This window comes from Emydura macquarii, unplaced genomic scaffold (assembly GCF_026122565.2).
Source record: "Emydura macquarii macquarii isolate MOO-44397 ecotype Brisbane River unplaced genomic scaffold, CSIRO-AGI_Emac_v2 contig_2432, whole genome shotgun sequence".
NCBI lineage: Eukaryota > Metazoa > Chordata > Testudines > Chelidae > Emydura > Emydura macquarii.
The window spans coordinates 3,268,041-3,280,867 of NW_027132569.1; the positions used below are offsets into that span (position 1 = coordinate 3,268,041).

Sequence of the window (12,827 nt, forward strand, 5' to 3'; positions counted from 1 at the left end):
TCTACATCCCTTGTTGATCCTTGTCAATTTCTGCTGGAGTTGTTGATGTTGTGTTTGAACCCAGATGTAGAGGAATTTAGATAACTTAAGTGCCTGGGCTAAAGAATTGCAAACACAATGCAGAGAAATGCAAAGCAATGATAAATTTTCCAACCAAGCATGAAAAACAAAATATTACCTACATTGAAGTGTGATAATGCTGACCATTAACCATGAAAAGAGGCTATTAAAGTAATATAGTAAATCTCTAAAGCCTTCAGCATGGTTTAAGGGTATGAGATGGAAAGCAAAGCAAACAGAATCCACTGGTCAAAGAACGCAATATTTAGTTAATCAAGGGTTATAAATGCTTCATCCTAGAAAACAGCATACTGTCCCAATTTTTTAATTCAGTTTACACAGGATTTTAGCTAGCTTTGCTTCAGTCCTGATTTTGCATATTCCAGGCACGTATTAGCCCAGTTATTTTATAGTAGACATGTAAAATAAAGAAGTGGGAGTAAACTATGGCACTCAGAATGCAAATGTATATCCGCTAACTCCTAGGTCTATGTCTTTTTTCCAAGTCCATAGTTTTGTAAAACAACCACTCAGTGCAACAAACATAGGTCTACTCACAGAACTGCAAGCTGGGAACTTACTGTTTATTTAACTACACCACAACAAAGTGGTGATAAAAAACTCACACTGACTAAACAGGAAGTAAAGGGGTATGAGAAGGGAGCAGGAGTCCATCCCATAATAATGTAGGCAACCTAGTTAATCCTATCACTTTGCTACACACAGCCTGAGCTGCCTCTCTAGTCTAGCGCATGAAGCAGTAGTGAAGCTGCTCGGTGTCCATTACGCTTATCCCCAGTGGACTCCATACCACATGTGGTATAGCTGTTATAGCTAGTCAAAAAATGAAAAAACAATTTCAGGAAAATGTAGAAGATTTGAAGTTGTTTTCATTTCACAAGGTTCAAAATGGAAGAATTTTTCATTTCTTTTATTCATTTTTTTTAAATGCTTTTTCTAAAACTTTTGAACTTTCCTTCCTTTCTTCCTCTTCTTGCCCCCATTCCTCAACTTTTTGCCATTCAGTGCAATAAAGTAAATGATGTTGCGGGCTTCCCTCCACCCCAGCCCCACTTTTCCATTTTCTCTTGTAGTACTCTGATTTTTCCAAATGTCTCCAACTTTGTAAAAGTTACAGAGTGGCAGGGTTTCGTTTTCCTTTTTCACTGTAACTTTTTCAAAGACGAACACTTGGCAAAAGTTACAGAGTGGAAAAAGAGAAAAAGATAAATGAAAAAGTGGAAAAACTCTCCAAAAATGCAGACATTATTCATTCATTGACAAAAAAAGGAAACAGGAAGGGGAAAAAGTACAAATCCAGAAAATCTAAATTTTAAATATGGGGGGTTAATTTTTTGGGGTGAGGGAGGGGAGTTAGGGTTTTATGTTAAAGATTTGGGTTTTGAAAAAAGGAAAATTTCGTCAATTTGTTTTTTCAAATAAAATTTCTTGACCATCTCTAGAGACTGTGCTGAGTGCAAGCAAAGCTGAAGGAGTAGGTGAGGCTGGTCTGGGAGCTCACACATTTGTGCAAAAGTTTGAGATGACAGAGAGTGAGGAATAATCTTTGAGACAATCATGATTTTAGGAAGGGCAGAGGCAGAACATACCAGCACTTTTATTTTTCCATTCAATTTCCATTGGATTTTTCTCCAATTATCTTTGCTTGATTTCTTCTCTCCCCACCTTTTTTTTTTTGGTCATCAAGGCTTGCTAAAACTTGGCTTAGCCCTTCCATTAGCTTACCCAATTGTGGAGTTCAGAAATCCAGTGGTCCCTGAGAAATGGGGCCAGTCAAGCTCATTGGTAAGCGCCACTGGGAGATCAGAAAATGTTTTCTGAAAGGAAATTTAAAAGCAATTAAGGTGGTTTTGCTTTCACAGATAAAATCCCATTCATTGAATCAAATACCATTCTGAACTTGCAGCATCAGCTAATTAGTAATAATACCTTACATTTATATAGTGGTTACATTGAAAAAAATGTTACTTATTTGTGAGATGTTTCCTATCCCTAACATGGGGAATAACAGTAGAACCAATAAACACTTTCAGACTAGTAGAAACATTTTATGTGCATACATTGTACATACACCTCTGATTCTGAAGGACCACACAGTGCTTCACAAACTACAGTACTATACTTACAGCACCACTGGAGTGGCTGATATCAGCTTGCAGTATTAACTTCTGCACCAGTCTCATGGACCCTTCCAAAGGGGGATGTCTGTGGGCACAGGAACCAATGGCAGCATGGTTCCTAAGGGCCCATGCTATGGGGGTAATGGGAGTCCCGGCATAACTACATAGGGGACCCGTGTACCTCAGGGCTGAAGCCTTCTTTTCTCACTGTTCCCTAAGATATGTGGGAAGGGTAGGGTGGGAACACAGGAAGTTTTAGAAACTTCACAAGGTGAATCTGGGTTTCCTGGGCCTCAGTCAATATCCTCCAGGTTTTACCATAGGCAACATTTTTTATTTTAATTTTTTTATTCACAGAGTTTAGAGGGAATCATCCCCATGGTAAGACAGACATGACTGGGGATCTCTCTGCTACAAGGGAGAATTCAATGATGGGGAAAGGAGTCAGGGGATGGCACATGCATAGGAGGAGAATGAGGAGCAGGGCATACATTCTGAGTTGCTAGCACAGAACTTTCATGAAAACAGATACAGCCTTTATGTTTTCCTAACCTCTGCTCTTATTATCTCTGTAATACATTTTAGGATACAGTTTATGTGAAAGACACTATGCCGATGAAAGCTCTATTGTACATTCAATATAGTGCACTCTATTCTTTTCCATCTTGATTCGTGAAACTGTTAAAAAAAAAATCACAAAAGGGAAGAAAAATGGTCTAGAGAAATCACCTTGTCTCACAAGGATGAGAAGACAGAGTAAATTTTCAGCTTTTACCAATCCGAGTTACACTTCCCAAGACAAATACATAAATCCTTTGTGCTCATGCTGAAAAATGGTTGATGAAAAAAAGTAATAAACAAAGGAAGGTCAAAGCATAAAGTAAGGAAAGCCACAGACTGGTGTTTTCCATTTTAATTTATTAACTTCATTTTCTTTTAAAGCAATTGTGGTTTTTTTCAAACCCTCACAACTATACACAGCCAGCATGAGGATAATTCTTTCCAGGGGCGAACAATGAACAATAGAAGAGCTAAATCCTGCAGTCTTTACAAAGTCCTTATTCCAGCAAAATTAACATTTAAGTGGATGGCAGTTTTACCTGTATATGGACTTCAGGTTTTGGCTCCAAGAGGTGGGGGTCAGGGGGATGGGTGTGGGCGTGGAAGGACTGGGAAGAGGAAGGAAAGATAAATCCTGAAGTCAAGCTATAAGCAGCATAATGCAGAGCAGATGCCAGTTTACAGCAAATCAGATCGTATTTGACCTACTTACAGTAGATATGCTTTATCTACCAAGGTGAAAACGGTTCTGGCTCAATAACCCATCATCTCACTCAAAAACAAACATTGGGGACAATTTTCAAATCCGTCTGCCTCAAATTCTATATTTGTGTGTGCAGACAGGCATTTATTGAAGATACACAAGTGCCTGGGAATTATCTGGCTGGTCACTTTTGAAAATTTGGCCCAAATATGTTTATTATTAGAGATGAAGTGAAATGCTTAAAATGAAATCTGTAAATATAAAATAATGTTCAAGATCCCTTGTCAATTACAGAATACACATGTAAGGTTTCAAAAAGATGATGAAATGTATTTTAAAATAAAAGATCTCTCTTTAGGACCTGGCAACATGTTTTATAATATGATTTTAAACTGGTTTTCAGGCTAATGTAGGTTAAATATAGGATAGCCAGCATCTAGTCATGTTGAAACTGACTTGGAAACCATGTATTAGCCTAGAACTATCTTCCAACCTAAAGCTGAATTCTAGTTTAGCACAGAGCCTGATCCAGCAAAGTACTTAGGGTCAGACTTTTAAAGATATTTAAGCACCAGAAGGTGCAGACAGGTGCCTAGCAGGATTTTCAAAAGTGCCAGGGCCTATCTGTAATTTTAGGTGCCTAAATACCTTTAAAAATCTGTCCCTCAAGATCTACAGGCATGTAGTTTGGAAAGCATGTTTTAACCTAAAAAGATGTATTCTATCTTAATCTAACATTCAGACGTGCCCAGTACAGAAGGTGGCCCTAGCTGAATTCTACATTAGAATGGTGTTCAAGCATGGCCTGGTTTAAACACCATATTCTAGAAGACTAGCCTGGTGTGGAAATTATGTTGTACCCTTGTAACCAGGCTTTAACACAAAAGGATTAGAAGGGTGTTCTAGCCTAGTTATGAAACTGTGTTTTAGCCTGAAATGTTATTCCAACTAAGCCTAGTTATGAAGTAGTATTCTAGTCTAGGAATCATTTTCTGGCAGTGGCTTAGCCTAGAATGGTGGTACGGCCTAGCCTGGTTTGGAAAAGTGCTAGCCTGAAGAGTCATAGTTCTACTATGTAGGGCAGTCAAAACAATGGGTAACTGTGCACACAGTTACCAAGGTATGCTGAAATCGAGTGAGCCTGAAACAAAGAACTTTGCCATCACTCGCTGTAGGGGAATATTTTGCAAATACACAAAAAGGAGTTGGGTACCTAACGCGCATCTGAACCTACGAAAACCATTTACCACACTAAACATGATGGCTGAGATTTCCAAAGCCACCTAAGGAGTTTGGTCTGGAATTCACAGTTCCCATTCAATTTACTGGGAATTTCTTGCTTAATTTTAATGGGAATAGGTGTCCAAGTCCTCATGGCAGCTTTGCAAATCTCAGTTTGTATTTCTTTTCTAAGGGCATGAATAAGTAGTCATTAAAACTGCAAACCCTGTTTCTTTACCTGTTTAAGATTTCTAATTTTCAAAATTGCAGGCTTAAAATTAGCAAAATAAAAAATCCAATTTCTCAACAAAACAGTATCCTGAGGACCAAAACATTTGCTTATAGAAAATAGCATGAACTTCGCTGGAGATGAGACTGAAGTTAGAGCATGGATGGTTCCCACTGAAGTCAATGGCCAGAATCTTATTAACTTCAATGGTAAGGAAGCAAGCCTGTAGTGTACAGTTTTCAGACTAAGCTTTCTTCATGAGCCATGCGTCTAAAAAGCAAGGAAAATATTTCTTGCATGGAGGGATATGAGACATGAATGTGAACCAATTATTTAATTTAAAGACCAGAACCACTCTGCTCTTGGGTAAATAAATATTTATTGCATCACAGCTAGATTAAGGATTTATTTTTTCTCTTGCTACAGCATGAAATCAAAACTTACTGAGTCCAGAAACACGTATCTTAAATTCAACTTCCTAGGAGAAGTGTCATCAGTTTTTCAGAACAGGGTGGTAGAGGGCCTTTACCTTCAAAAGAATCACCTTTCAAATGAGATTTAGAGTTAATCTCCTATCCTAGACACATTATAATAGGAAAGTGCTGCATTTTGGAAGTCAATTCTAAAGCAGATGGCCAGAGAGGCAGCAGGGCAGTAGCTTCTGCTAGACATGATAGTGTTTTTTAAACATGAGATTTTCAGAAAAGGCCTCCACATAAAAAAATCTACAATACTTTTCCACTTCGGTAAACCCCTATAAAGACTTATGTCTCTGTGCTATAAACTTTGTATTTTAAGGTCAAAGAGACAGATCATCCGTGCTGCATGTTTTCATGGGGGGAATTAATACAGCAAAAACCTGCTAGAACCAAGAACCACTGATGGGAGTGAAGCTGAACCTAAGTTGTATCAACATTCCTGGCCCTGTCAAAGACCTTCCATGTGACCTCTGTATGTTTGAGGCGCTAGTGATTTAAGGGCGGTGTGTCTGGACAAATAAGGGACAGAGCCACTCATCTGCTGCAAAAGACATGAAGACTTACTCAGTAACACTCTCAGCATTAGTTCTTATATATTGTTGCTCCTCATATTCAAATCCCCTCAGGACAGGCATTAAGAATCAGTGGCTGGTGAGAGGGTTTTAGGTCAACGGACCAAGGGAGAATAGTGGAAGCCTTACTCCTCCATGAATGTCTCAGGATAGACAGGTTTTACCTGTGGACATTTGGTTACCTAAAAACTGGAGGAGAGGAGATCACACTCACATTTGCTTGCAGCTTTCCAAACACTGTCCCTTCCTACCACATGGTGTGGAATCCCTGCAGATTTTTCCCCACCTACACTCAGTTCTCCTGGGCGCTTTCCTGTGGAAGGGCATGATGTGGGCCAGAGACTTTAAGTGTCTGGCCTGACTTTCATTTTACTAGGCCAAAATTTTGAAACGTGGATGCCTAATTGTAGGTATCTAAAATCCATATTTAGACATCTAAATAAATGGGCTGATTTTTCAGCAGTGCAGTTTGCATTGAACTAAGGGATATTCAATGCCACTGAAAAAAAAATCAAACCTCTCCTGTAAGTGGCTAAATATAGATTTATGTACCTAAATTTAATCACCCTGGTTTGAAAGTATGGGTCTCATCTATGCTGATGATCATTAAATTATCCAACATGATAACCTGAGACTTAAGTAAGGAGATTTGATCATTTATTCTATAATCCTCTCCTAGATCATCCTGACTTCCACTGCATGGCAGAGCGGGGACAGCCAGCATGACAAGGCACAACAGACATTCCTCAGAGTCTCTTTACTAAACTCCCAATGACTCTCTTGGAAAATTCTTGCCTAATCTAATTAGCACTAAAACAGCAGTTAATAGTCTCCTGTGGTGTGGTGCTGATGAACTGAAGGGTGTCTGGAATTGCTATAGACTGTAAACGTCACCCTTTAAATAACTCTGAAAAGGCAGCATATTCATTTCCCACTCCCCGCAAGATTTAATACTCCAGGAAAAACATTTCCTTTTTGAACGTCCATGTTTGAGTCATTTGAGAGGGGGTGGGAGACAATGAATGTCAGGGAAAACTGTTCAGTAACTCACTTTTCCAAGTATCTATTCAAAGGAGGGGTGAAGGAATCAAAGCAAAGTGTAGTTTAATAAGTTAACAGTAGCTATGTGACTAGTTAGGTGTGAGTAAGAGAGTCAATATGTGCTTACAACATGATGAACTACAAATCAAAGAAAATGTAATTATTGCCACTGTTTGAGCAAAGAAGTTTAACTATATTTAGCATTCCATGCTCCATATAACTCTGCATTAATATTTAACTGTCCTATTTTTCCAGGTTGGTGGGAGAGTTTGCATAGTCCACAGTCAAAAATAATCTGATTCTGTTATCCTAAACCTCATGTAACCATTATACCTTTGCAACATGAGGGCAAAGATTGGAGAGCCTAGACACTGGCACTAACAGAAGAACACACAAGCCAGAGAACAAGGGACAGCATCGTGTGGACATGTCAACCACACACGTCACCAAGCCAGGAACAAAGTCATGTCAACCACACACGTCACCCTGACCAACCTGATTGCTTTCTATGAAAAGGTGACTGGCTCTGTGGATGTGGGGAAAGCGGTGGACGTGATATACCTTGACTTTAGCAAAGCTTTTGATACGGTATCTCACAGTATTCTCATCAGCAAGTTAAAGAAGTATGGGTTGGATGAATGGACTATAAAATGGATAGAGAACTGGCTAGAGCATAGGGCTCAACGAGTAGTGATCAAAGGCTCCATGTCTAGCTGGCAGCCGGTCACAAGCGGAGTGCCCCAGGGGTCGGTCCTGGGGCCGGTTTTGTTCAACATCTTCATTAATGATCTAGAGGATGGGGTAGATTGCACCCTCAGCAAGTTTGCAGATGACACTAAGCTAGGGGGAGTGGTAGATACCCTGGAAGGTAGGGATAGGATACAGAAGGACCTAAACAAACTGGAGGATTGGGCCAAAATAAATCTGATGAGGTTCAACAAGGACAAGTGCAGAGTCCTGAACTTTGGACGGAAGAATCCCATGCACAGTTACAGACTGGGGACCGATGAATTAGGCAGCAGTTCTGCAGAAACGGACCTGGGGGTTACAGTGGATAAGAAGCTGGATATGAGTCAGCAGTGTGCCCTGGTTGCCAAGAAGGCTAATAGCATATTGGACTGCATTAGTAGGAGCATTGCCAGCAGATCGCAGGAAGTGATTATTCCTCTCTATTCAGCATTGGTGAGGCCCCCCACTACAAAAAGGATGTGGACAAGTTGGAAAGAGTCCAGTGGAGAGCAACAAAAATGATTAGGGGGCTGGAGCACAAGACTTATGATGAGAAGCTGAGGGAACTAGGTTTGTTTAGTCTGCAAAAGAGAAGAATGAGGGGAGATTTGACAGCAGCCTTTAACTACCTGAAAGGGGGTTCCAGGGAGGATGGAGCTAGGCTGTTCTCAGTAGTGGCAGATGACAGAACAAGGAGCAACGGTCTCAAGTTGCAGTGGGGGAGACCTAGGTTGGACAATAGGAAAAAGTTTTTCACTAGGAGGGTGGTGAAGCACTGGAATGGGTTACGTAGGGAGGTGGTGGAATCTTCATCTTTAGAGGTTTTTAAGCTGTGGCTTGACAAAGCCCTGGCTGGAATTAGTTAGCTGAGGTTAGTCCTGCTTTGAGCAGGGGTTGGACTAGATGACCTCCTGAGGTCCCTTCCAACTCTATGATTCTACATCTAGTGACTGGCTCCCACTTCCAGCTAATGGAGTTGCTCCCATGTTTTGTCTGCTGAAGACCTTAGACACCAGGGGTCATGTGCAGGGATAGAACCTGTGTCTGCGGGTTTGTATTTTTACACAAAAATTTCTTTCAAATTCCACCATCCAATGATCATATAAGTCTTCCTTTTAAAAAGATAATATGGCAAGTGAACGTAGTGCTTGTGAAAGATGTCAGCTGGACAAAGACAAAGTCTTGTACTTGTCAGCAGTTTCCTGTTGATGTGCCTTAACCCTGACCTGGAGCGACCACTTCTAGGAATAAAAGGGTAGCTCAGTCTCCATGTCCATTCAGTCCTTGAGCTCTCTAATGAGACTGCCAGTGGGGGTTCTGCTGATTTTGTCTACTGGGTGCTACACTGAGAAGACCAGTTCATTTCACATCCTGGCCATTCAACAGCTATCAGACAGTAGCAGCATTCAATCCCAACCCAGCTGGTCTACATTCAAACCACTGATTTAGAAGTGAAAGCTTCTCTATCCCATTATTAATCTCCATTCAGGGGAGGATTTAAGTGTGGATCATTGAGTTTGAAGCCCAGTACTCAGAGAAGTCCAATCCCCAGCCAAACTCAGAAAGCAGGAATGAGTCAGAATAGAGCCTGACAGCAACAGCAGGAGGTGTGCTTCACAGCTGGTTGCTGCCAGCTGGCTGCCTGCTTCGATCCCTCAAATCATGACTAGCGAATGAGCTGAGAGACAAGGAATTGTGGAGACGCACTGTTGCACCTGGGCAACTGAGTCACATTACTGAACTAGGGTGCCAGGCTGTCTGGGGGAGCGTAGACTGGCTGGCATCTGACTGAACAACACAGGGGAAGGGCACACCAGTGGCACCAGAGACGGGAGACTGACAGGGACAAAATGGAAGTTACAAGCTAAACAGTTGGATTCTGGGGAGAGCAGGCCCGCTTCGCCTGGGGACAAAGCAAGGACCAGTTGGTCCATCGTGAGCCGGACTGGATGGGACTGCATTACTTGAGGAGGAAGAAAGTTAATGAGTCTTTCAGAGCTTGGGCAGACTAGGAGGAAGATCCTGAGAGGGACTGCGTCTTCTAGGCTGAAGGGGGAGAGAGAGGAAATGTCTGTTTCAGAAGTGAAGTGGCTGGAATGTCCGTCTAAGAGAGACTGAATTTTTGAGGAAGCCCCACAATTTTAGTGCCTCTGGGGCTCAGCTAGCCTTCCTACACCCCTGAAGCCAATCCTCCAGCAAGCAGTGTTTTAAATCTGAAGACATTTAATCTTAACTATGCTAGGTTTAAACCTGTGCTAACATGAAACTGGGTAGCCCTGACACATCTTAAAACAGATGCTGTAAACCAATTTTTGTTGCATTTCATGCAGGAAATATGCTTTGATTCTGAAAGGTTATATGCCAAGTTTCAGGTTAGAGAAACTGTTTATAGAAAAGTTCTAACGTGAACATTGGTGATTTATAATAGAAATGCTGACAGTCTAAAACTGTAGCTCGAATACATCACTGTATTATTATATTGTTATTGTCATCACCAGTATTATTACCATATTTATTAGACAAGACCATCTCAATTATCATTACCACTAATTCATTATGTTCCAGCATCAGTTCTGTCATCAGTGTCATTCCTATAATCATCTCCCAAACTATTAATGAAGAAAAACAACTGATAATTTAGAATATTTAAATCAGTTCATCTTTACAAATGAAAGATGAAAAATGCATACAATTCTGATTGAAATTTGCATGCCTCCAGTAACACTCATTATTGGTACTGAATATTTTCTTTAAAAATGGCTAATTTTCCATGTTTCTCCTCCTTTTGGGGCCAGTGTGAGTTTAGCATGAGACCGAGAAATTCAGTCTCTTTGGCTAACTTGGATCACTTCTGAGCAATCCCTCTGTGGCTGATCCAAGTGCAGTGCTGATAAACTCCAGAGGGAATAATATACAGCTCTTCGCAACTAGAGGGTCAAATCTGTGCAACACGAAGAAGCCTATTCAGGGAGGAATAAAGAGGAGGAATGGAGCATCTTGGAGGATTCCCCTTCACCAACAAGGGGGCATTCTTTTAAGTGACTCACTCCCCTTGCCTTTTTATTCCACCTTCATGAATGGCATTGCAATCATCCTTAGCATAATTTACATTTTGGCTTTTTTCCATTTGAAAGCCAAGACAAGATCCATGCTGAGATATGATCCAAATGAAGAGCCATCATTATGGTATTGATAGACTACCCTGTACAATCTCTTTCCTTTAAGACTAGTGTAATTAATCCTTGGTTTTACACACACATGCACACGCACACTCTACTACATACGTGTGGCATGAGGGATAAAACCCATGGCATTTGGCTTAAAAAATATAGGCCTTGAACCAAAGCATATTCTCCAGCTATCAGCCCACCAAATTCTGCAGCCCTTGTTCAGAGCGAACAATATTAATGGAAGTCCAATTGACTTCATGGAGTCTGCTTATATAAGTAGTACTTAATGTAGGAAAGGATAACAGAACTGGACCCACTGACAGCAAAACAACATTATCCTTTGGTTCAAGGCTTGCAGTTATGAAGTCAAACGCCTGGGTTCTGTCTCCAGTGCAATAGCAGAGCTTTGGGGCCAAATTCTTTGCTGACCTAACTCCACTCATGTCAAAGGCATCAAGGCAGCAAAGAATTTACCCCTTTATCTTATAAATTAGGCACTTAAAAAAAAAAAAGAACCCCTTGGCAGTGTTTTGGCATGGGTTGGGATGTTTCCCCTTCCTAAGACTCTCCAGAATTCATTCCAATGGAGATTTCCTCTAAAAATGTGATGGATTTCCAAAACAAAGGGCATTTTGCACCTGTTCTCATTTGGCACTCTGTGTAATAGGAGAGAAAGCAAATATCAATCCAAGACTGGCACTGCTTCAATGATCAGAACAGAATTCCTTACCAGAGACATCTGTGCTGCTGTCATCCATTCAGGAGGGATGTGAAAGTGAGCTCCAGCTGAATCTCCTAACAGAATGATCCCCTTGGACTCTGCATCTGATAAGTACATTTCATTAAAAGGTTTAAAATTCTCTTAAGACTTTGTCACACTGTAATGTGAAGCTCTGTATAAAAAACAACAAGGTTAAGATAAAAAGACATGGCACTGGCAGATTCAGCATGTAAAATGGAAATAGTGCTGTGGTCACTATTTGTGTTTGAAATGTGTTCATTTCAGATCCTAGGATCACAATCAGAAAGATTCCCGTAAGATTTTATTCAAAAATGGAATTATTATTTTAATACAGGCTCTGCTGTGAAGCTAACATTCTTTTTTACTATCTATGGAATATTTATTAAAATACTTAAAATCAAACAATTAGGGAAATCAGAATACTCAGGGAATTGGTAATGACTCATTAAGACTAGATTTGTGAGTCAGGGGCTCTCAAGGTAATGTCATTGGAACAACCTGGCTTTTTAATAATTAATGTTACTTTAGCACTTGAACAGTACTTTCCGTCTAAAATGACAAAGAGCTTTGCAAAGGAGCTTTTTCACCTTTAAGTCACTAATTTAATGTGAGTTAATGTAGGCAGTGATTGAAAGCTTTTATTATGGCTTCTTAATATTAATTAATAATTTATATATATTAAATTTTAATTAACATTAAGTATATATACACACACACACACACACACACACACACTAGTTAGTTTAAATAGCCTGAATTGTTAGTGTCAGTCCATTTCCTATGCAGAGATAGCCATACCAGGAAAAATATCACCACCACAACAGGCACCATTATTGACATTTCCAGCAGAGTGATGGACTGGATGTGCATAGGAACTAAACTGTCCTCTCACTCCTAAAGCGAGTCCCTACAAGTTCAGCTTGAGGCTTATTGACAGGATGAAGAGAAGTCTTCTCTTCTGCTGCTGCCCTTGCTGTACCCGGTCTATGAATAAAAAAATCAGTTTTCAACGCTCTCAACTGGTATCTTTCAGCCCTAAATACACTTTTAAAATAATTTTAAAAAAAATATTGATGTTATAACAGGATATGCCCTTTGAACTTTCCCCTCACATTAAAACAAAGACTGAATTTGCTATTTTTGTCATTACAAAGAAGCTGTGAAATCTGTCATCTTTTC

The 12,827-nt window shown here is 40.2% G+C and overlaps 1 protein-coding gene across 2 annotated transcripts in view; it reads right to left on the reverse strand.

Annotated features, from left to right (window-relative positions):
* The window catches only part of AOAH (acyloxyacyl hydrolase), a 99,269-nt gene that overhangs the window by 36,787 nt on the left and 49,655 nt on the right, over positions 1 to 12,827 (reverse strand). For both annotated transcript variants that reach the window (XM_067562449.1, XM_067562448.1), the window contains 2 exons: positions 11,637 to 11,731; positions 1,807 to 1,898 (listed from right to left, as the gene is read on the reverse strand). In XM_067562449.1, the coding sequence (XP_067418550.1) occupies positions 1,807 to 1,898; positions 11,637 to 11,731 (187 nt within the window). The remainder of the gene's footprint in view (positions 1 to 1,806; positions 1,899 to 11,636; positions 11,732 to 12,827) is intronic.